At 41.7% G+C, this 25,900-nt stretch overlaps 1 protein-coding gene across 1 annotated transcript in view; it reads left to right on the forward strand.

Moving 5' to 3' along the window:
- TGM2 (transglutaminase 2) overlaps positions 1–25,900 on the forward strand; it is a 120,601-nt gene that overhangs the window by 80,111 nt on the left and 14,590 nt on the right. The window contains exons 10-11 of the mRNA XM_089673366.1: positions 5,382–5,666; positions 24,639–24,799. Of these exons, the coding sequence (XP_089529492.1) occupies positions 5,382–5,666; positions 24,639–24,799 (446 nt within the window). The remainder of the gene's footprint in view (positions 1–5,381; positions 5,667–24,638; positions 24,800–25,900) is intronic.

Below are 25,900 nucleotides of genomic sequence, written 5' to 3' on the forward strand. Positions count from 1 at the left end.
CTGAATACTGTAGAAGTGATATAAAAATGTAACAAAGATGGAAGTGCAACCATCTCACAGAGACGCCCAGGCCATCCACAGAAGTGAACAGCTCGACAGGAGTGTGTTCTGATGAGAAGGGTTGAAGACAATCACCATGCAAGTTCACTGCAGTTAGCTAAAGCAGTAGAAATCCAAACTGGGGTGATTGTTTCCCGTGACACAATACGGTGCACACTGTAAAGGAATGGCGTACCTGGGTGTCATCAATGAAGGAAGCCTCTCCTAAAGCCCATACACAAAAAAGCCCACCTAGAATTCACCAGGGCCCATGCTGAAAAATAAGACGACTACTGGGACTCTGGACTGATGAGACCAAGATAAATGTTTTTGGAACTGATGGCTTCAAAACTGTATGGCGTTGCAAAGGTGAGGAGTACAAAGAAAAATATATGGTGCCTACAGTGAAACATGGTGGTGTCAGTGTCCTTCTGTGGGGCTGCATGAGTGCTGCTGGTGGCAGGGAGCTGCATGTCATTGATGGTATCATGAATTCACAGATGTACTGCTCTATATTAAAAGAGAAGATGCTACCATCACTCTGTGCTCTTGGTGGTCGTGCACTTTTCCAATATGACAATGATCAAAAACACACATCTAAGGCCACTGCTGCATTTCTGTAGAAGAACAGGGGGAAAGTGATTTAGTGGCCAAGTATGTCTCCTGACCTAAACCCAATCGAACACCTATGGGGAATTCTGAAGAGACAAGTTGAGCATCACTCTCCATCCAGCATCCAGGCTCTAAAAGAGGTCGTTCTTGAAGAATGGAAAAAGCTGTTGCAATATGTCGCCAACTTGATCATTCCATGCCTAGAAGACTTGGTGCTGTCCTTACAAATCATGGAGGTCATAGAAAATACTAGATGAAGTAATTTTTGTTGTGGGGTGTATTCATTTTTGCATCAACTAATTTGAATAAAACTGAAGATTTTATAATCTAAGTTGTATTATTAACCTTACTTTCATGTCATGAGCTGAAAAATGTTCTATAAAACTCAGTTTTGTCAAACTTTTGGAAATTGTTCTTGTGTTCATTGAGATATTGATTAAAACCTTACCTTTCAAAAGGGGTGAATTAATTTATGCTGAGCACTGTATATATTCTAATTGTCACCCTAGCCTTGGGCCTGGTGGTTTTGTGCCTGCCTGGTCTCTAATATGAATGTAATTTTAAGATTTTCCATTACAATAAAGCTATAGGACTTATTCAGACCGTTAGATCTCCTCCTCATGCAGACATATTCCTAGTCATATTGCAGCTATTTCGTTTGGCATTGGAGGTGCAATCCTTCGACTACCAGTGCCTCTTTCATAGTTGAGGAATGTATTACATTCTCACATGTCTTTGCACTGAAGTGCCAGCTGCTGTAAAAGCTGCGTTTTTATGAGAACTGTCATTCCAGTCTTTATGATGAAGGCCTCTGCTCTTCAATTTTTCTTTTTTTAATATCCTGTGCCGTGTAGATTGGAGAAACAATTTAGCTCAGTTTTAACGCTGGGCTCCAAATATAAAATTATTAAATAATACTTGATTCATGCAGATCTGTTAACTGAGGGAAATGAGCACCCTTGCTGTGCCTGAAGACTTTGTTTTGGTTGCTGTGTGCCTTTGACTGACTGTAGGCCTCCTGTATACTAAAATATACCATGGCAGCTTGGAACATGGAGGGGGGGGGTGTTGGGAGATGAACGCAAACATTTACGAGGTCCTCCATTTTGTGCATTTTAAAGCAGAACTGAAGGCTTGTATAAACAATTTACAAGTGGCCAGGCTACTTATAGCATGAAATAATTAGCCTGCCATGCAATGTCTCTTCTACAAAAAAATACTCCTGCCTGACTGCAGTCCTCGGTGGCATGTAAACTGGGTTTTGTATTCACAGCTCCGTTTAAGTCGCCAGCATGGTCCCTCTGTGCCGGGATGACTGACTCCTGTGCATGCACAGTAGTTACATCATCCAGTGCCAGCCAATGAAGAAACCCAGAAGGAGTCGGGGAGAAGTTGTGCTCCTCCATCCTACCTGTTCCTCGGTCCAGTGATGTCCTGCTTCCATCGGCCGTCTTCTCTCCCTGGTGCCGGCATCTTCAGTGTGGGCACCCGGCTGTGACAGCTTGCGGCTTCACAGCCAGGTGCCCACTGCACATGCCTGAGTAGCGCTACGCTTCCTGAATGGCCCTGTAGTCTTGACGGACCTGTCACATGTCCCACAAGACTACGGGGAGGAAGGAAACTCAGCGGAAGTGGGAGCGGGTGCCTGTCAAATTCAGCTATTCGCCCCCCCCCAAAGGTCTGCACTCTCTGGTCATCTCCTGTACTATGTCCACAATCTGTGATCTTCTCCTGTACTATGTCCGCAGTCTCTGGTCATCTCCTGTACTATGTCTGCAGTCTCTGGTCATCTCCTGTACTGTGTCCGCAGTCTCTGGTCATCTACTGTACTGTGTCCGCAGTCTCTGGTCATCTCCTGTACTGTGTCCGCAGTCTCTGGTCATCTCCTGTACTGTGTCTGCAGTCTCTGGTCATCTCCTGTACTGTGTCCGCAGTCTCTGGTCATCTCCTGTACTGTGTCCGCAGTCTCTGGTCATCTCCTGTACTATGTCCGCAGTCTCTGGTCATCTCCTGTACTATGTCTGCAGTCTCTGGTCATCTCCTGTACCATGTCTGTAGTCTCTGGTCATCTCCTGTACCGTGTCCTCAGTCTCTGGTCATCTCCTGTACCGTGTCTGCAGTCTCTGGTCATCTCCTGTACTGTGTCCGCAGTCTCTGGTCATCACCTGTACCGTGTCCTCAGTCTCTGGTCATCTCCTGTACCGTGTCTGCAGTCTCTGGTCATCCCCTGTACTGTGTCCGCAGTCTCTAGTCATTCCCTGTACTGTGTCCGCAGTCTCTGGTCATTCCCTGTACTGTGTCCGCAGTCTCTGGTCATCTCCTGTACCGTGTCTGCAGTCTCTGGTCATCTCCTGTACCATGTCCGCAGTCTCTGGTCATCTCCTGTACCATGTCTGCAGTCTCTGGTCATCTCCTGTACTATGTCTGCAGTCTCGTTTTCATTTCCTGTACTATGTCTGCAGTCTCTGGTCATTTCCTGTACTATGTCTGCAGTCTCTGGTCATTTCCTGTACTATGTCTGCAGTCCATTGGTTCAACAAATAGAGGGGTAGGACTGTTTTGATTGTACAGTCCTTGGTTGCTAAGAGTTCCTGGAGGAGTAACCGATTTCTTCTTCTCAGACAAATAAGCACTGACACCAGTGAACTTTTTAGCTGTGAAGGGTGGGAGTTTTCCTAAGATTACAAATGTAAGAAGCATTCTTCCCACAGACCATCACAAAGATCTACTGTGAGCTGTAAATATAATAATTATTAGCAGGGGTTCCCTGAAGACAAAGGGTTCCTTCATTTTAGAAAGGTTGAGAAAGAATGGTACAGTATAGGTGCTAAATAAATGCCTGTAATAAATACTGAAAAAAAAATGAAAACGCTTTTATACTTTGTCACTGAACAAAGTGTCCCCTTTGGGAGATTTCCCTTAACATAAACAATTTATAATGTATTTGATGTGTGATCCAGTGATAACGGTCTCTAGGACATGGATGTGTAATAATACGCCATTTACAGGCTAAGGGAATTTTTATTCTGCATGACAAGGTCCACATGGCATATACAGTTGTGGCCAAAATTATTCAACCCCCAATGCTGTAAAGGGGTTTAGGGACTATAGTGTACATTTGGAATTGTATTCAGAATCAAATCCTACAAGGACGTTGTAACTACCCAAATGCAACTAAAATGACATCAATTGTTTATGTAATACAGTAGTAAATGGTTCTTATGTGGTTTCTTCATTGCCACAATTATTCAACCCCTTAAAGACTACCACTCTGAAGAACAGAGGTTCATACAGGTGCTTTCCATCAGGTATTGAAAACACCTGTGGATGTCACCGAGCAGCAATCAAGCATAATAAGCACCAATTAGGCAGCTTTAAAATGACTGTGATACTCAGCTCCTTCTAGACATTTACTGGTGTGGTTACAAACATGGTGAAGGCAAGAGAATGGTCCAGGAAGACAAGAGAAGAGGTGATTTCTCTTCACAGGAAGGGCAATGGCTATAAGAAGATTGCAAAGATGTTAAACATACCAAGAGACACCTTAGGAAGCATCATTCGCAAATTCAAGGCAAAGGGCACTGTTGAAACGCTACCTGGTCGTGGCAGAAAGAAGATGCTGACTTCGACTGCTGTGCGCTACCTGAAGCGTAGAGTGGAGAGAAGTCCCCGTGTGACTGCTGAGGAACTGAGAAAAGATTTGTCAGATGTGGGTACAGAAGTTTCAGCCCAGACAATAAGACGCACACTGCGTAATGAAGGCCTCCGTGCCAGAACTCCCAGGCGTACCCCCTTGCTGTCTCCAAAGAATAAGAAGAGTCGACTGCAGTATGCCAAAAGCCATGTGGACAAACCACAAAAGTTGTGGGATAGTGTTCTGTGGACTGATGAAACAAAATTAGAACTGTTTGGGCCCATGGATCAACGCTATGTTTGGAGGAGGAAGAACAAGGCCTATGATGAAAAGAACACCTTGCCTACTGTGAAGCATGGTGGAGGGTCAATCATGCTTTGGGGCTGTTTTGCTTCTGCAGGTACAGGGAAGCTTCAGCGTGTGCAAGGTACCATGAATTCTCTTCAGTACCAGGAGATATTGGATGGAAACGTGATGCAGTCCGTCACACACCTGAGGCTTGGGAGACGTTGGACCTTTCAACAGGACAATGATCCCAAGCATACCTCCAAGTCCACTAGAGCATGGTTGCAGAGGAAAGGCTGGAACATTTTGGAGTGGCCATCGCAGTCACCAGACTTAAATCCGATTGAGAACCTCTGGTGGGACTTAAAGAAAGCAGTTGCAGTGCGCAAGCCTAAGAATGTGACTGAACTGGAGGCCTTTGCCCATGAAGAATGGGCGAAGATACCCGTAGATCGCTGCAAGACACTTGTGTCAAGCTATGCTTCACGTTTAAAAGCTGTTATAACTGTAAAAGGATGCTGTACTAAGTACTAAGATTGAATGTCACTTGGGGGTTGAATAAAACTGATAATGCTGTGAGCACAGAAAAGACATTTGTGGTTATTTCATTATAACTGTTATGTTATATTTGTCTGACCTACAAGTGCCTCTTTAATGTAAATGTAAGCAAGATGACTGAATGATCAAAAGCAATGTCAAACTGGCCAAAACACTCAATTTCAGTGGGGGTTGAATAATTTTGGCCACAACTGTAAATGTGATAAGCAAACATGTTGCTAATTGCTCACTTTTTGCTTTTCTCAACCTACAGGCTCTGAAGATGAGAGGCGGGTGTATGAAAAAGCCAATGAGTTGGTTGAAGTCCCAAGAGGAGAACAACATGGTGTTCCATCTGAAGTCACTATAAAGCTTAAAGTATCTGAGGGCATGAACGTAGGCAGTGATTTTGATGTGTTTGCCATTGTCAACAACAGCACCGATGAGGAGAAGGAATGCCGATTCAGGTTCTGTGCACGTACAGTCAGTTACACTGGTGCGGTGGGACCAGAGTGTGGAATGATGGACCTTCCTGACCTCAAGTTAGAGGCACATGCAGGTAACTTTGATGTTGTTGCCTATGTTATCCTCTGAAAGTTGCATATCAAATGTCATAAAAATGAATCAAATACAGAAATAGATGATAGTTTCCATTTAACCAAGTCATGATCTAGCTAGTAGTAGTCACATTTATCTGGACAAATTCCAATGCTGAAGATGTTTCACCACTCACTGGTGGCTTTTTCAGTTCTGCAAAAATTTCTAACTAAAGGTTAGGAAAGCAACCGAGATGACTAAAGGTTACACTGTATGGTACAGTACAACTTACATTGAAGCTTCTTCAGTTCTATCATAAGTACAAAAAAAATTTCTGTACCATCGAAAAATCCCTTTTATTTCATTGCATACAAGTAACCTTTTATCGACTACTATGGTCCAAAATGTTTCTTAGTAAACAAAGTGTTTCCTAGTTTTCTGGTAAAATTGAAAGTATCTTGACTTGCTGGTGGTGGTGTCAGTTCTGTACTTGTGTATACATTGGTACATATCTGCTAAAGCTGGGTACACAGTATGAGAAAATCAGATGACTGCTTGTCCGATTTTCCGTGAACGTACGTATCATGATGTAATCAACAATGGTATTAACGTGTACGAAAATTCTAAAACAAAGGCAAACATTCTTTCTTTTGCCTTGTTTTCTGAGTCATTCTTTGCTTCTGATCATGCGTGTTTTTCTCTATTATCGTTTATTTCCGTTCAATTACTATACACATTGATCGAAAATCGGACATTGTGTTCACATTCACATTTCAAAAATTTGGTCCTTTTGTAAATTTTCGTTTGGAAAGTCTGAATCAGATGTTGAAAGTTGTGTACACACTATATGATAACAAACTATCTTCCTTGTATAGAGGTTTCTTATACTGAGTATCCAGCATAACACTTGCTTTTTACCATTGCAATGTACCTGTAATGGACCACCTGACAGCACCTCTAGCAACCCACTGGTCAGGATTCCCCGGAGCGCGGAGTCTAAGTTCCGGAGCACTTGTTCACCAGGGCCCCTGATGGTGGGGATGGACTTGGAGCGCTCCGAGACCAGGTCGCGACTACCGGGTATACCCACCAGTGGTAGAGGAGTCCACCAGTGGCTCCCGCAGAGTAAGAGTTTGATGTGAGGGGACCGGGGGGTCCCAGTGAGATGGATGGACGGATGGATGGATGAGCTAAAGTGAGGTCAGACAAGCCGAGTCGGTAGCCGGGGGGTCGGTGCTGTTTTTGCAGGGAAAAAATGTGCATTTAATATTTTTTTTTTAAATTGAGCCTGCAGAGCATTGCATCTGTAATCAGTCCTGCAGTGTGTAATATGGGTGTAATATGTAACATGTTACAGAAGGTGAACTTACCACTTGCCCACCACCCTATAGTAGAAGCACTGCTACAGAGCTGCGCAAAATCACATATATATACATGATTTGAATTTCCAGGTAGGGGGCACCCCATTGGTGGCTAGGGATGTCAATCAGCAGTCCCTGGCGATCATCGGGCAAAGTTGACAGGGGAGAGACCTGTGTGTAAACAAGGACATGTGTAAGCAAGGGCATGCTGCTTTGTATTGCTCTGCACAGAAGAGAAATACAAAGCAGCATGTTTCCCTAGTAAAATACACACAGCACATCATATAAAACAGCACACTGTTAGCCCCAGATGTTTACCCCTTCCTACCCAGTGTCATTAGTACATTGCCAGTGCTTTTTATTAGCACTGATCACTGCATTAGTGTCATTGGGATGTCAGTGGCAGTTAGTTCCCACTCAGTGGCAGAATGCACGCCGCGGTCCCGCTATAAGTCGCCATTACTAGTTTTAAAAAAATAAAAATTCCAATATGTGTATGTTTTTCTCAAAATTGTTAATTGTTTATAGCGTAAAAATAAAAATGCAGAGATGATTAAATACCACTGAAAGAAATCTCTATTTGTGTGAAAAAAGAATGTAAATTTCATTTGGGTGTAGTGTTGCATGACAGCATAATTGTCAGTTAAAGTAACGCAGCGCCATATCGCAAAACATGGCCTGGTCAGGGAGGGGGTAAATCCTCTGGAGGGCAAGTGGTTAAATTTACCTTGGGCCAAATGGAGAGAAGGTAAATAATTCTATACATAAACCTCAAGAAAAACTACAAGCATAATACTGTCAAGGCTATTATCTCTTTGTTCTTGTGCTGTTGTGTTTTTGTGGTTCCCTTCAAATCGAACTAAACCCACCCATTTAAAGCCCAGGTGTAGTCAAGATGTGTTTAAAAAAAATCAGCACGCTCTTACGTTCAATGAGAAGTGTCCGTTGTACTGCTGCTTTTATATATACATAAAAATTGTTCTCCTAGATTTTGTTTGTAAAAAATTTAAAAATTTGGTAGACTGGCCATTAGAGGGAGCTCTCAGTGGTTTAGTGTACTTTCTTTGTTTCTCCCTTTCTCCTTTGTTTTTCTCTTTCCTGTTTCTCACTTCAACAGCTGATGAGATATTAGCCACAACAGGAGTGCATGTTTTTCAATGAGTCTTTCATTGAGTCTTCCAATTTTGATTATTAGAAGGAGAAGTAGAGCGTTTTTTTCCCTGAAATTAGGAATTCATCTTTTTTATCCATGGGGATGGAGGAGATAACTGAAGCAGGTAGTTCAGTGACATACTGATGACTTGACTCTCACCCTTCATAGGGACAGCCTATGCTACTGAGTGAACGGCAATATTTCCCCACTAGGCTCAGCAAAGGATGGTCCCATATACCAGTGAGGCTGATGCACTTTATATGTCAGGGCTAATTTTTCTACCGAATCTAAATACAAGATTGAATGTTGTTTTCCATTTTTGGCTCCGTGTTGTTTTGTAGATTTTGCTTCCCATCAACCATCAGAGGGCTGAGTATTGTGTGCGTGCCTATTCATCATATCCATCTGTCCTCACAGGCTCATTGTCAGGATGATGAGAGGTTCCCTCGTTCCCACACTGTTCAGTGACTGGCTCCTTCTACCTAATATGGTCACACTTTGGGAGGAAGGAATGTCCTCATATAACACGCTTTATACTGAAATTCCATTATTGTGATAACTTCTCCAGAAACTCAGCAATCCACATTGATCTGTAAGCTGTAAAATGTGAACCTAAAAAACACCACATTTGTGCAGTTTTATATTTATTCTGAAATCATTAGATGTGGTTTTAAATTATTTTTAGATACATTTTTAATTGTCTTGATATCAGACCTCTGGATCCTCTGTAAAGCAGAATTCAGACTGTGGAAGGGATGAGCAGCAGTAAAAGCCAATCAGGTGTATTGAATAGAGATGTGGTGACCATGAATGTGCTGAAAGGAGCAGGGAACAGAGTGAGCTGAGGGAAGACCTCACCAGGCTCTAGTTTATCTTCATTGGTCAAGCAGCAAGGTGGGGTGGGTTTTGATCAAGCTTTGCTTCTGTCAAGGTGGCTGAGAGCCTGGCTGTGCAGTCTGGATGGGGTGCCTGGCTTACACATATGAAACTGTATTACAAATTGTTTGGCATGCAAGTCAGTTTTCATAGGGCTTTTGAATTGTGTATTCCTTTGCTTAAACCAGGGATCTCCATGCTTTCAAAACAAAATGCCGGTTTACTGTCCTTCAGACTTTAGAAGAGCTAGACTGTGGCCAGTGAGAGTACAAAATGTCCTGATGTCAGTGGGAGCGAACAATTCTCTATTTTTCGTACTAGAGAAAAAGTTTCTGTTTTGGTGTTTTGTGGGAGAAATAATGTCCCACCGATGGTATCAGTGAGAGGAATAATGTCCCATCGTTGGTGTTAGTGGGAAGAACAGTGTCCCACCGATGGGATCAGTGGGAGAAATAGTGCCCCAGGGTTGGTATCAGTGGAAGGAATAGTGGCCCAGGGTTGGTGTCAGTGGGAGGAATAGTGGCCCAGGATTGGTGTCAGTGGGAGGAATAGTGCCCCATCATTGGTGTCATTGGGAGGAATAGTGCCCCATCATTGGTGTCAGTGGGAGGAATAGTGCCCCATCAATGGTGTCAGTTCGAGGAATAATACCCCATCATTGATGTCAATGGAAGGAATGGTGCACCATCATTGGTGTCAGTGGGAAGAATGGTGCCCCATCATTGGTATCTGTGCGAGGAATAGTGTCCCATGTTTGATGTCAGTGAGAGGAATAGTGCATTGTCGTTTGTGTCGGTGGGAGGAATAGTGCCTCATATTTGGTGTCAGTGGGAGGATTAGTGCCCCATATTTGGTGTCAGTGGGAGGAATAGTGCCCCATATTTGGCATCAGTGGGAGGAATAGTGCCCCATGGTTGGTTTTGGTGGGAGGAATAGTGCCCCATGGTTGGTTTTGGTGGGAGGAATAGTGCCCCATGGTTGGTTTCGGTGGGAGGAATAGTGCCCCATTATTGGTATCAGTAGGTGGAATGGTGTCCCATTATTGGTGTCTGTGGGAGGAATAGTGTCCCATCATAGATGTCAGTAAGAGAAATAGTGCATTATCACTGGTGTCAATTGGAGGAGTACTGCCCTTGGCGTCAGTGGGTAGAATAGTGCCCTGTTGTTGGTGTCAGTGAGAAGATCAGTGTGTCATCTTTGGTGTCAGTGGGAGAAATGATCCCACTTTGTTAATGTCAGTGGGAGGGACAGCATCCCGAGGGCCTGTCAAAGGCAATCAATGGCCCCCTTCATCTCTGGCTGCAGTATGGTGACCACTGGCTTAAACCATGAGCTTAGACATGACGATCAAACTTTGCACCTCTGTAAAAAAATAACCCTGTATAATGTAATCAGCTAGCGAGTTTATTTACAGGCTTCTTGGGAAACTTTAGAGTACTTACACAAATGTCCAAAGGTTATACTACAATATTTCTTGTTTACCATGAAATGTAGATCCTCTTTTTTTAAATAAGGATTGCATACCTCTTACTTATACACAGTCCCAAATTCAGACTACAGCTAGAGATTTTTATGAATGGATTTCTAAAGAATGAGCTGTATAATAAACAGAATTCATTTTGTCATTTTACACTAAGTACTATAAATGGGTTTGTTGATAATAAACAAAGCCCCTTCACAAAGTCAGCAGGGATCGAGAAGCCTTTGCCAATTTTGTAGCGGGGACCAATGGCATTTCAAACATTGCCTGGCCATTGTCCTAAACTGATGGCGAGTGTTGGGCTTTAAATCCAGTGCGTAAAGTGAGCATATATTTTTTTCAGCTTATCATTGATGGCTTTAAAATTACATTTTTGTGGCCCCCATTTAGTCTAACAAGATTCAATGAGTTGGATGCCACTGAACAAGTGAGGGTACAGGCTGGGCAAAGGTATGTCTAAACCCAAAGCACAATGTAAAAATAAGAAGAGATAGCCTGGCCGCCGCACAGCCCGGCAGGTAAACACAGCCTCAGCTCAATTCATCCAAGCCATGTCCCCAACATGTTTTTTGCCTCTGGGCTTAATCATGGAGGTTCATGGGGGGCAGGGCGAAACATGTTGGGGGCATAGCTTGGATGAATCGAGCTGAGACAGCTTTTACCTGCTAACCACTCGGGCCAGGTGAGGTGTGCAGCAATTGATCGCTTCCTATTTCTACTTGCATTTTTTGTTTCTAATTTCACTTGCATTGGTGAAATTAAAGGACTATTTTATTGAAACACAAAAGCTAATCTTGCAGTGAAATTAAGCAATTTCAAGTTCATTCCTAGTTCTGAAATAACCACCCGTCCCAGCTATCTCTTTTTATGGCCATCACCTGCTTCTGGCCATGGCTTTATGTAATAGGAATGTTGGACTGAGGTGGTAGCAGTGCATCATAACAGGGATGGTTATTGGGATTAGGGCTTGAAACCAGAAGTTCCATTTGTGTGCACAGTGTTTCCTGGCAAGGTAGGATATCTAAAGACAGCATTCATTTGTGCCTTGCGTGCCTTCACGTAAGGCCACCTCTGTGGACTCCTGTAGTAATATTTCCCCCACCAAAGTCCCTTGCTTTGGGCACCAATTGTTCCAAAGGTTTCTAACCTGATCAGCTAAATAAGCAGCTTAACACACATATATGGGGACCGTTTTACCTACAGGAAGATCTCTAAAATAACGCATACACTCTTGTGATCTACCCAACTTGCTGGGCTGTATGGCATGATGGAGTGACAACACCTAGTCATAGAAAGTTGTTCTGCCACAGCCCTACTCCCTATGGCCCTTTCAGGATTACTGGTGAAAAATCACTACAATGGAGCTCTCCTGAAAGCACGCCCAAGTATCTCCCCAGCAGAGGAGCAGAGACTAGCTGCCTTATTTCATCTTTCAGCTAGCATGTAGGAATTTCAGCTTTTTACAACAGCTAGCAACAAATGGTTGTGTGACTTGTGAAAGAGTAAACAAATGCTTGTTTTTATATATTTGGCACTGTATAATGATCACATCCAGAAATACCCCAAAGAATTACAGTGCCTTGAAAAAGTATTCATACCCCTTGAAATTTTCCACATTTTGTCATGTTACAACCAAAATCATAAATGTGTTTTGTTGGGATTTTATGTGATACACCAACACAAAGTGGCACGTAATTGTGCAGTGGAAGGAAAATGATAAATGGTTTTTAAATTTTTTACAAATAAATATCTGAAAAGTTGCTCGTAAACCAGATTTTCCTTTTATTTTCAAACCTGAAATGGAAAATTAGCCACAATGGACTGCACACTTAGCATTGGCTCACTATATGTTATGCATACAGCATATATGTTATATGTTATGTTATATATTATGCATACAGAATTGGCTCACCATATGTTCTACCAGAAAGTGAGAAAGGTATATGAGTACAATTACTGGGGCATGCTAAAGTGAACAAGTGAAGAATACATTTAGATACACAATCACTGTAGTTATAAAGAAAGTTATGTTTAGAACACCGTGGATATAGCTATAATCAATGGTTTGATGTGATGTACTGGAATTAAGGCAGATAACAGAAATATTCATCATGTGCATGTTTGTTGAGGTGCAAAGCAACAAATAACTAAGTGTCTATAATGGGCACATCAAGATATGTCAATGCTTCACCATTTTATTCTGTAAAAAAAAAAGATTTGTCTTGAGAAAACTCAGATGGGGTTGAAGGGAAGGATGGGAAAGGGTGGAAAGACTAAAGAGAAGAAGAAAAAAAAAGAGAGGGGAGAGAACTGTCTGTCATTCTGAGTTGAGATCAATGTTTTTAAATGGTTAGCAAGCTGGAGAAGTTTGACTGTATTTTGGAGCAATTAAACTAAGGGTCCAAATTTTAGGGCGTTCTGGTGGCTGTACACAGCACTTAACATCATAAAGGTTCCCAAAAGATGTATTCAATTACTTTTAATAGCCAGGAGAGCTCCTTCAGTGCCACTCTGATTTAGTTTCACTTTGTTACTGGGGCCCAGCTGCATGGCTAAGTCATCAAGGCAACAATGGCAACCACTCATATCAATTTTTAATTTAGCATAAAGAAAAGGTGCACATGGACGAGAGACAATCCCTAGCATACACTCCAGCTAGTCAGCAAAAAAAATCCTAAAAACCCACAACAGGTCAGATATTACCCTAGGCCGGAAAAGACCCCCATTATACGTCGTTAACCTATAGTGTTTAAACAGTTTGTAGGCAGGTGCCTACTAAGTGTGCTGCTAGTAAGCAAGAGTTAGCTTCCTAGGAAGGCTTAAGCTTTAGGCCAAGTGGTTTCCCAGACTTTTTGGATTCTGCCCTCCACCCTGGTTTAGATATAAAAAGGAGGAAGGCCAGGCTCAGGGGCTGCCAGCAGGACCACATAGAAAGCAAGAAAGATGTAATCCAGGGCAGCATTCACCTTCCCCCCTCTAAGGGATGCTCTATTAATGGCCTCTACCAGTTTTGGACCTACACCTGTACAGGTATGCCTGGGCAGCCACAGAATAGTCAGAAGGACTGTGTTTGCACTTTATTCTGTAATGTTGCAGAAACATTCAGTAACGTTTATGAAAACATTCTAAAGCTTGGTCTGAAGTTGCTCAAGGGGTGTGTGGGGGAACATGGTGTATCAGAAGAACAGGGCCTGAAAGCACTCATGGGGTAGAGGAGGGAGGACACCACAAAAAAGGGTTAACTTAGCAGGAAAGTCGGAGGAGCAGGAGAGTAGGTACCACTGGTGGGAGTATATCGCAGCTGGTTAACAAGCGTGGTACCTGGCGTAGGTGACAGGTCCTCCAGTAGCGAGGAGGGTTGATGTTCTGCCTCCCGCCCTAGCGGTCAGTTCCTTAAAAACTACCTGTGACCGAACGCACTGTACAATAGACCTCACAAACCTAACAGCATTATACAGGAGAGCGAAAGGACTTAAATTCTTGTGCATGCATGAGGTCCACATTAGGTGTATAGCAGGAACCCTTTCTTTCAGTGGGAGTGAGGTGGCAGAGGTATTGTCAGTGCTCCCGGGTATGACCAGAGGTATGTGAACTGACGCAGGGAAACGCAGGCTTCAGATATGTTATAAACAATAAGACAATTTATTAAAGACTAACAATACAAACATAAACGCAGTGCAATACTAAAACATAACACAGTGCAAACGAACCAAACCACCCACAGATAACCATACATACAATGCAAGCGTCGTCAGGCAGGCCGGGTCAATAACAATCGGGCAGATAGGAACAGGAGGAGCAGGCAGAGAGTAGTCAGGTCACGAGCCGGGTACAGCAACTAATGGGCAGGTAGGTACAGGGGGTCAGGCAGAGAATGGTCGGGGTCACAAGCCAGGGATCAAACAGGAGAAGTCAGCAGAGGTCCGGATCAGGCAGGGTCGGCAACGAATCAGACAGGGACAGGGATGCAGGTAACAAGATACAGGGGCCCAGGAAAAACACACACCAAGGCCCAGACTGCAGGTCTGGCCATCCCTTAAATACACCTGCATAATCAGCTTCAGGTGTTTGGCTGGCTGCAGGGTTGAGTCTCTGATTGCTGAGAGCACCCGCTGGCCAGCCCTGGTACTGCAGCCCACAAGGCAGGTGAGTCCCACCATTACTGGCAAGTCCATTCCTGACAGGTATGCTGGACTGGTGGAGAAGGTATGGGCTCAGCAGTGTCCCTCCTAAATTCCATCTACAGTACATCAAGCTAAGGTGTGCAGTGACATAGGACATAACGCTGCACGGGAACGGTATGTTACACAACTGCACATGGTGCGCAGCCAATCTCTAAGTCAGGGTACGCCTTTATTGTTGACTTTGAGATGACCGCAGCCCTGCCTGGTCCCAGGCGTTGATGGGAGCATGCACGAGAGAAGAGGTACCCCTGCGTGTATGGGCATGGAGGCCCTGCATACTTAAAAAGGCTTTACTGCTAACTACTGAAAAGTATGATCGGAGACATTTTGTATTGTTTCATGGCTAAGCCTTGCCAGCTGTTATCCCAGCGTCCAATAGGACTGCCTTATTGAGTGTGCTGTCATTGGAAGGGTGATGGCAGTTGGATTAACTTAGCCATAAAGTCAATAAATGTCATGCTCCAATAACAAAGTAAAACTAAATCAGGGGGAGGAATAAAATAGGCTTTTCTGGCTAATAACAGTAATAATGATAATTGGGGTGTCTACTGTTAAAATGGAATACATGTTCCCTTTAATGAGGTCTGTGGAGAGTAGCATCAGAAGTCATTAGATCAGAGTGCTAATTGTTTTCGTGTCAGTTGTGAAGGGGCATTGTATGTCTCCTGCATTACATTATCAATAAATCAATAATAGGCTTTTACAGCAGTCTTGCTGTATCATTGTGATAGTGTATGTCTTTTATCTTTCATTTATAGGAATGCAGCATATTGAGAATACCTCTAATAAAGCAATGCAAATTAGAGGATGTGTTGAGGTTTTCTGCTGAAAGGAAATTTTGCTATCTCTTTTCCTCCGATTGTATGATGCCTGCATGGTCATGGCATTTTTCCCATTTTTAATGTTTTACTTGTTTCCCCTTTTTTTAAATAATAAACTTTCATGATAAAAATAGTAATTAACTGTTACAGTATATTGCTCTTCCTGGTTCTTTCAATGCTAGTAGTCCTAATCATCATTTCTGTACAGCACATGCCGTCCGTAAAGTGACTGGAAGCATGTACAGATGAGAATCTGTTAAGCGTTGTAAAGGGAAAGACAAGCAGAAAACTCTTTCAGTATTACTGTGCCATGAAAAAGTATTCATACCCCTTGAAATTTTCCACATTTTGTCATGTTACAACCAAACCATAAATGTATTTTACTGGGATTTTATGTGATAAACCAACACAAAGTGGCACATAATTGTGAAGTAGAGGGAAAATGATAAATGGTTTTCAAACTTTTTAACAAATAAATATGTGGAAAAGTGTGGCGTGCATTTGTATTCAGCCCCCCAGAGTCAATACTTTGTAGAACCACCTTTCACTGAAATTACAGCTGCAAGTCTTTTTGGGGATGTCTCTACCAGCTTTGCACATCTAGAGAGGGACATTTTTGCCCATTCTTCTTCTTTGCAAAATAGCTCAAGCTCTGTCAGGTTGGATGGAGAGCGTCTGTGAACAGCAATTTTCAAGACTTGCCACAGATTCTCAATTGGATTTAGGTCTGGACTTTGACTGGGCCATTCTAACACATGAATATGCTTTGATCTAAACCATTCCATTGTAGCTCTGGCTGTATGTTTAGGGTCGTTGTCCTGCTTGAAGGTGATCCTCCGCCCCAGTCTTAAGTCTTTTGCAGACTCTAACAGGTTTTCTTCTAAGATTGCCCGGTATTTGGCTCCATCCATCTTCCCATCAACTCTGACCAGCTTTCCTGTCCCTGCTGAACAAAAGCATCCCCACAACATGATGCTGCCACCACCCTGTTTCACGGTGGGGATGGTGGTGTTCAGTGTTAGTTTTCTGCCACACATAGCGTTTTGCTTTTAGGTCAAAAAGTTCAATTTTGGTCTCATCTGAGCAGAGCACCTTCTTCCACATGTTTGCTGTGTCCCCCACATGGCTTCTCACAAACTGCAAACGGGACTTCTTATGGCTTTCTTTCAACAATGGCTTTCCTCTTGCCAACCTTCCATGAAGGCCAGATTTGTGGAGTACACAACTAATAGTTGTCCTGTAGACAGATTCTCCCACCTGAGCTGTGGATCTGTGCAGCTCCTCCAGAGTTACCATGGGCATCTTGGCTGCTTCTCTGATTAATGCTCTCCTTGCCCGGCCTGTCAGTTTAGGTGGATGGCCATGTCTTGGTAGGTTTGCAGTTAGGTTGCCATACTCTTTGCATTTTCGGATGGTGAATTGAACAGTGTTTTATGAGATGTTCAAAGCTTGGGATTTTTTTTATAACCTAACCCTACTTTAAACTTATCCACAACTTTATCCCTGACCTGTCTGGTGTGTTCCTTGTCCTTCCTGTTGCTGTTTGTTCACTATTGTTCTCTAACAAACCTCTGAGGACTTCACAGAATATCTGTATTTATACTGAGATTAAATTACACACAGGTGGATTTACTAATTAGGTGACTTCTGAAGGCAATTGGTTCAACTAGATTTTAGTTAGGGGTATCAGAGTAAAAGGGATGAATACAAATGAACACCACACTTTTCAGATATTTATTTTAAAAAATTTTGTAAACCTTTTATTATTTTCCTTTCACTTCACAATTACGTGCCACTTTGTGTTGGTCTATCACATAAAATCACAATAAAATACATTTACGTTTTTGGTTGTAATATGACAAAATGTGGAAAATTTCAAGGGGTATGAATACTTGTTCAGGCACTGTATAACCACTATTTGAATATTTAAAATTGAAATCTGAATAAAAATCTTTTTTTCTAATATTTCAAATAGTTATTATTTATGTAGCTAAAACATTTCATTTGGTTCTTTTTTTTCCCCAGTGACTGGGGGGAAGAAAAAAAACTGGTTGACCCTGTGCTAGTTCACCTAGGCTGGACCACAGCACACCTCTCCTCCTCATCCCAATAGCATAAGAAATGTGTTTTGTAGTGCAGCAAAGGACAGAACTGCTTGGATCTCATTACAGCAGAGGCAGTGTTTTTTTTTGTCCAAACACTTTAACCTCCCTGGCGGTATGATTATTTCAGATTTTTGGTGCTGAAAGCGGTACCATTATTTTGCATGGAAATATGTAGTTTTTTTATTGTAGGCTGTAATATTTAGGAATAACTCACTGAAATCTGTCCGAACAAGAGTCTAGTAAACATCCCGGGTATGATAAAATTTGAAACACAAAATCATAAATTATAATTTAATAAATAATCATAAAAAATAAAAATATAATAATAATACATTTAATTCAATAATATAATCAAACCGAAAACACTGACATTTGAAATAGAGCGCCAAGTTCGCACATTGCTGAGCAAAGTCACAAAATCGTTTTCAGTGTCTGATGACGAATTTCTCCACGAATCATCACTCAATTCTGCAAGTGGTTCTGATTTACTATCGCTGTTCTCTAGCTAACCTAACCCTGCTTTAAACTTCACAACTTTATCCCTGACCTGTCTGGTGTGTTCCTTGGCCTTCATGATGCTGTTTGTTCACTAATGTTCTCTAACAAACCTCTGAGGGCTTCACAGAACAGCCGTATTTATAGTGAGATTAAATTACACACAGGTGGACTCTGTTTACTAATTAGGTGACTTCTGAAGACAATTGGTTCCACTAGATTTTAGTTAGGGATATCAGAGTAAAGGGGGCTGAATACAAATGCATGCCACACTTTTCAGATCTTTATTTGTAAAAAAATTTTGAAAACCATTTATCATTTTCCTTCCACTTTGTGTTGGCCTATCACATAAAATTCCAATAAAACACATTTACTTTTTTTGTTGTAACATCACAAAATGTGGAAAATGTCAAGGGGTATGAACACTTATTCAAGGCACTGTATATGAGAAGCATCTCTACACCTTTTAGATATGTTTTTAGATATGTTTGCTACCTGGTTATCCTTGTGTGTCAGTCTCTAGCTGGGGAACATATATTTAAATGATTCGGAATGCCATCTTTGAATGAACTATGTACACAGAGAGTCAAATTATTTTGTCAGGAAATTTAAAGAAATCGAAGCTGACTGGACACTTGATGATCTTAGTATAGCTATCAGAAGAAAGTAACAGAAAGGAACAAGATAAGAAATTATGCTTAATACCTTAAATAGACAATCCAAATGAAGTACTACATGCGGAGCACTCTAAGAATGAACAAGAATCATGGCAGGATTTGATGTTCTAACAACTTGCTTGAGGATTACCAGATATTATTTATGGGTAGAAATCTGTAACCCCCCTCCAAAGTCTGAAGGACAATAAACTGACCTTTATTTTAGAAAATTTGGGGACCCCTGTTCTTGTCAAAATGAATTTCTTTAACAGAAGAGAGAATGAGCAGCCCCTGTCTGGCCAACCTGTGGAGGGTGACCACAAACAATGACCACATGCTTTGGTAGAGAAGTGAAAGAAACACAAGGGGGTGCCTCCAAGTGCAATATTAAACGATAATATAATTTAATCCATACATGAAACACTCACATGTGTAAAGAAGTTAAAAGCCTTAAATGACAGGGACCATTGCTAAGTGGTATAATGGCATTGGTGTCCAGAACCAGATGGAGCCTAAGACCAGATGGACGTCAGCGTTGCACGGAGAGCACCCTCTCCTGAGGATGGAGGAGTCCGCTGCACCGGAAGTGATGTCAGCAGAACCACCGTGGAACTCGGGGGTGGTCTGTAGCCTAAGTAACGCGTTTCGGAGCACCAATCAGCTCCTTTGTCAAACTTGTTTGGCTAAAAGGAGGAGTCCCATTTATATTGGTAGGTAAACCTGTATGGGTGGGGTGTGGGCGGTTCTATTGCTCTAATAAGAAAGAACGTGAGAAGAGAACAGCTTCTGTGGACATGTTGACAGGACGTTATAAAAATATATATACATGAAGCTGTATGCAACAATATATGACAGTTTCAAAAGAAGAATTCAAAGGATATATAGCAATTATAAAATAGCATACTGTTTACCAATATGGAGAGTAATTAGAATTATAATAGAAATCAAAAACCAATAAATAACAAAAATAACAATCATAATATACATAAAAAGATTTCAGTTAAAATACATCCATCAAGACACTGAAAGAGGAAGAAACTAGAGAAGGGATTTTAATTGAGACTATTATCCATTAGTTCCATTATCCATGTGTCCACGGGAAAAAACTATAATAGCTATAATCAAATAATAGTGCCAATTTCTATCTCTTCATTGAGGCCCATCGGAGCCAGCGTGTCCAAAATATAGTCCAAAATATATAGAAAATAGGTCTCTTGCACGCATACTTTTTTAAAGCGTTCAGCAGTGGAATATGTTTTGGGGATCCCCTCAATAACCCAGACCTTTAGGCCTTCAGAGCATTTAGCGTGATATTCTTTGAAGTGCCTGGGTACGCTATGTTTTTCTACCCCTTCTTCCACAAAACGTTGATGTTCGTGAAACGCTTCCTCAGTGTTCGTGTGGTTCTTCCGACATAGTATAATCCACATGGGCACATGAGGCAGTAAATGACATATTCAGAGGAGCAGTTATAAAATGCTTTAATGTCATAAGTTTTATTGATGACCTGGAACTGCTTTTGACCATGTGTGACGTGTTTACACATCAAACAGAGATTTTTTACACTGATACATTCCCCTCAATGAAAGGAACATTGAAAGGGATGTGGACTGTGGTACAGTCTGCTTCAATTTGCTGGGTGCAACTTTATTTTCGGTAGAGAGGTGAAATGCCATTACTTCGCAGTTGAGGTAGTGTTCTCAAAAGGTGGCCTGAGAAAAGATTCTGGCATCCTTGCAGTGAGTTCCAAATTTCCATAGCTAGAAGAACAACTAAAATTCTCAGGGGGAGAGTCATGACTGTGGTCAGAGCTTCATGTTGGAGCGCAGATCTTAGCAATCCACTATTGCCTCTGGTAAAACAAAGGAACAAATGCTCCAGTATAGACTCTATGTCTAAGCGTAGAATAGACACTTTGTGTACTGTGGTTTGTTTGCAAGTTTGTGATATACTGTCCATCTTTTTTTAATAAGCATGGAGCAATTATTTTATGAGAAACAGATCCTGCAAAACAACAATACTTATTTTCCATCCAGAGTATGTAGATCATCTGATAACGAAAATGTTCAACTATGAGAATGGTTACAGAGCAAGTCATGGAAAAATTGGATGCACATAAATGGTAGGAAATAAAAAAATCTCTGAAGAGTGCTAAGTTGTTTTGGTGTGCCACAAGAAACATTTTCAGCAACAAATTCCTCAGAATAGCTGAGACAAACTTATAAATTATAGAACAGTCACATGAGGATGAATTCTGTCTTTAAGGTAGTTATGAGGAAGAGCTCATAAACAGCACATGGGTCAATGTAGACCAAGATCATAGGATTTAAGCCTATAACTTTATAAACCATGTTAAACTGGTACCATTAATAAGATTCAGGAACATAGAGGTGTCTGGTTCCTGTCTCTTCAACATCTCTCTATTGGCCCTAATGCTATAGGCAACCTTTTTGTTATGATCTGAGGCCAGGCTAAGATACCAGTAGCTATTACATTAGCGAGACCAACAAGAAAAGTACATGGGCAAGTCACCCTGGTAGATGGTGTGGGCTCAACTGAGGTGCAAAGTCTAAGCACTAATTGGTATTCACCAGAGCTCCTGATGGTGGAGGTGGGTTTGCTGCATGTTAGTACCTGGTCACGGTCCAGGATCACCCCTCCAGGAGGTGAGCAAGCCAGGGTCCATTACCAGGTAGGGATCAAGCAGATGTGTAATCAGTAAACAAGCCAAAGGTCAGTAACAAGAGTTTGCAGGTTAGGATCAAGCAGAAGCGTAGTTGATGACCAAGCCAAAGGTCAGTAATGAGTGGTAGTGAAGATATGGACGGCAGCAGGAGTGACAAGAGCAAGATCTTGGAGTGACAAGAGCAAGATCTTGGCTGGAGAGAGCACAATCTGGCAGACATGGCGTAATTAGGAAGCTCATGGGAAGAGCAAGGAGTTCAAGGTACAACCAAAAACAGGGCAGAAAGTAAGCTTCTTTTACAAATTTATGCACACTTTATTTGCTAGTGCCTGTATATTTATAATTATTAGTTTGCATTAGTGGGTTATTCTATTGTATAGAGGCAGCTGCAAATCTAACATCGCTTATTTTAATATATTTTGTTGGTACACTTAATAATAATAATTTTACAAATTCACTTTAGAAAGTAAGTTTGTCCATGTAATCAGGCAGGGGGGCTGTGCAGCATCTCAGATGGCTTATCAAGAAGATCTGGTGCCAGATACAGCAGAGGTTGTGGGTTCATATCCTGATCCTGACACTTTGTTAAATAATAGTGCAGTCTTCCCACTCAGCAATATACATTTGCATCTAGTTTTCTTCCCCTGTCAAAGCAGACTAGTTTTATCATTAGTTTTCTTTGCTGTAATGTTAAGAGCACCTGCGTGTTTTCTGAGAGTCTGTTATGAAAATTGAGCTCAGTGAAGAGGGCAGTCCTAGTTCCTCACAGTAGCTTCTGCACCAACAAGGAAAGAATACAATGAAATCATGAAATAAAAGTACTCTCTGAGAGCTAAGGCTGCTCTATTATAACCATGTAAGAGTGAAAATTCAAACGTTCACACAATACATTTTAAAAAATACATTGTTGGCTTTGGGTTCATCCATGTTTCACCATTGAGCTGAAGAACAGTGAAAAAATACAAGATAGCTTTGGAACTATGTATTAATTATAGATTTTCTGTAAAAAGATTGTTTCCATTTTTGTAGGGAAAAGAAACAATCCTTAAAGTTATTACATTGCCAGGCCATTCATTTTCATTCAAATCTTCCTATAAATTTTTATTGTATTTAATATATTTTAGACATATTATTTGCCTGTAAAAGCACTTTTTGTAACTGCAGCTGCTGTTGAGTGCCGCCATCTTGGATGTTATGGCAGCAGCCCCAATACTCTCATAGCTGTCTCTCAGGTGACATAGTATTCCACTTTGCTTCTCCCCCAACAGCTACAGTAATAGTTATATAGGGAGGTGACGGGAGGGTCAGACATGCTGGGCCAGCACAGACAGTAATTTGACTCTCCCAGAGGAGGAGAGTGTAATGTTATGAGGGAGGTGGCTGTGCTAGGGAATTGCCACTTTCAGGAGTAGTCAAATTTTCCATCAAGGTCCAAGGCACAGTGCATGGAAAAAAAAACACTTATAAAATGTAAAAAAGTGCAAGTAAGCACTTAAATTACTTAATTTTTATGTGTTTTTACCTGCAATTTTTAAGTTGGTGGCTGGGTTTCATTTAATCAATTGCAGAGATTTAGACATCGCAGAGTTTTTTCATGTGTAATTACTTCATTGATCCCAGTATTGTCCAGATCAGTTGTGCTACTTCTATAAATCATGCTACGCATTGTTACCCTCTGTGTCCTTATTGCCCAGTGTGCTACTAGTGATCAGAGTGTCTGCAGCAGTGAAAGTTACCCTGTATTATTATCTATGCCAGATTTTCTCAACCTTTTAAGCCCAGAGGAACCCTTGAAATTAGGGTTGCACCAATACCATTTTTTTACCGGTATGTGCGAGTACCGATACTTTCGGTCATGTACTCGCCGATACCAAGTACCAATACCTTTGTGGTGCGATCAGAGCCCATACACAATGAATGGGCCCCATTCGCATTGCATATGGTTATCCCCACTGCTCCTTTGTGAACCCAGTAGAGAAAGACTTATTAAAAAATGCTATAACAACTCACATGTTAAAAGTACATATCTCGCATGTCAAATCCAAATCTGCATGGTCATAGTGTCCCCATCCCGTGGGACTCATCGATGATGGAAAACTACGACCACTTGCAGTGCTCACAAGGCTAGAGGAGATGTATAGGCGGTCTGTCCCCAAGCTGACATCACTTCCTTCCTATACCCACCTATGCACTCCAAGCTGGTTTACAGGGTCCGGAACGTCCTAAATCTCCAGCCCTGTGAGCACAGCAAGGGGCTGTGGTTTTCCATCACTGGTGGGTCCCACGATACGGGGACCCTATGCAGATTTGGATTTGACATGCAAGATAAGTACTTTTAACATGTGAGTTGTTATGACATTTGTTAATAAACTGCTTATTGCAGCACTTAGATGGCATTTCCCTGTATTTCTATAGTAGGTTCATACAGGAGCAGTGCGGGAAAGCGCATGTGACTCAGACAGGAATTGCACAGCATTCCTGTTCAAATGGCATGCAATTCTTTGCAGTGCGATTTGAGCCCATTTATTTTGTACGGACTCAAATATCATCGCAAAGGTATCGGTTTCGGAGCCTTTGCACGCGTACTACTGCAAATACTTGGTATCATCGCCAATACCAATGCTAGTATTGTTGCAACCTTATTTGAATCATTTTCAGGTCTCAGGGAACCCCTGGTATAGTCCATTAGAACCATTAGGAAAATTCATCTTACATTGGTGTCATTGGGAAGAATGCCCTCCTTACAATTAGCTAAAAAGGTCATTGGTATCATGCTGTTGGCTCTTCTAACTGGTGATGGACCTGGAACTATGCAGTCACCCCCAGATGAGAGGTCGATAAGCCACAGCACAAAGAACCCCAAGCTACCTCTGCAGGAACCCTGGGATCCACAGGATCCTGGTTGAGAATGGCTGACCTATGCTAAATATTTCTTATTTACAGGAATAATTCTAAGTTTTGGATATCTGTCCATGGACATATTTTCCCTCGATTTAACCTTGATTTGAACATGGACCTCCTAATAGAATGCTTCTTTAGTGCTTATCATGTATTTGGTGTCCTAGTTGAAATTAGTGTGATGTTTCTGCCTCAAATATTCAGGAGGTATTTGTGGACTATTTTATTTTGTTTTTCTTCAGAGACCAGCACATTTAAATGTCACTTCTCTCCCAACAGAGCAGGCCATACCTCTGCAGATCCTCTATGAGAAATACAGCAGCAGTATGGCAGAGGGCAATCTGATCAAATTGGTGGCTCTTCTTCAAGATCTTTCCAATAATGATATGATCCTTGCTATGAGGGACATCCATGTCAAGAACCCAGACATCAAAGTGCGGGTGAGTGTGATCTAACTATATATCCATCTGCCCTCTTCAAAGGGGTTCAACTGTACAAACAGACATGGGATCCCAGCATGGCTTATGAGGCACACTGACCCATGCGACCTGGTCTGCCAAAGCTAGCATAGCAATATTTTTGATCTGTCATAGTGGTGAATTTTGTGGTGAGGTCCTAGTGCAGAATGTTGACTTCAATAGTTAAATATACATACTGTATGTGAACCTTTTTGCATGCTAATATATTTTTAGTTTTTTTTCAGCCACTCTTGTCATTCATAGACCCCTTCATGCTTCTAGTAGGGTGACACCTCCTTGCTAATCCTGTGGCTATGCAGCCTCCTGTGCCAACAAACTGCTTGACTCTGTTTAAAGAACTATTAATATACATCTTCACAACTATTACTGTTGTAGAAAGTACACACATGCTGTATTGTTTGTATTATATTTTTATGTAGCTTTTTATTTGTATAAAGTCACTCCCCAAGATCAAACATTTACACTGAGCTGTATGTGTTTCTTTTATATTTTAATGTGGCTTTTAGTTTTATTATATTTATTTTACTGTTGCATTTGTAACACTAGCCAAAGACATGCTGGGAATTTTGGATACTTGCCTTATATGCTGTATGCATTGCACAAAAAAAACTTGACTTGTACATTTCTAGTGCACTTATCAAACATGATGATCCTGATAATGTGATCTGAAAAAAAATATTTGTATGTTTAGTGTGTGTATTCTAAAGACTGTAAGTACAGTAAAAAAAAAACCTGACCCCTGCCAGTGTGCTACAGAGTGGGACTCCTGCTCCCTGTGTGGAAATAGTGGTCTCTCTGCAGAGGTCCAACACATCCCCTGCTATGTAAAAACCATTACTTTGCAACCAGCAAATCTTATGTTCCCTGCTGATTGAAGAGCTTTGATTTTGACTCTGCTTCATATAGCAAGGATCCTTCTGTTCAGCATGCTGGCAGGAAACAGGCTTTCTACTTAGGCTGTGGTTGCTTTTTAAAGAAAACAGGCTTTGCACACCCTTTTTTATTTTGATGCATCTAGAACAGTGGTCTCCAAACTGAGGCCCAGGGTCCAGATGCGGCCCT

Source organism: Staurois parvus, unplaced genomic scaffold (genome assembly GCF_062004578.1).
Source record: "Staurois parvus isolate SC_StPar_1 unplaced genomic scaffold, SC_StPar_1.0 ptg000137l, whole genome shotgun sequence".
NCBI classification, from domain to species: domain Eukaryota; kingdom Metazoa; phylum Chordata; class Amphibia; order Anura; family Ranidae; genus Staurois; species Staurois parvus.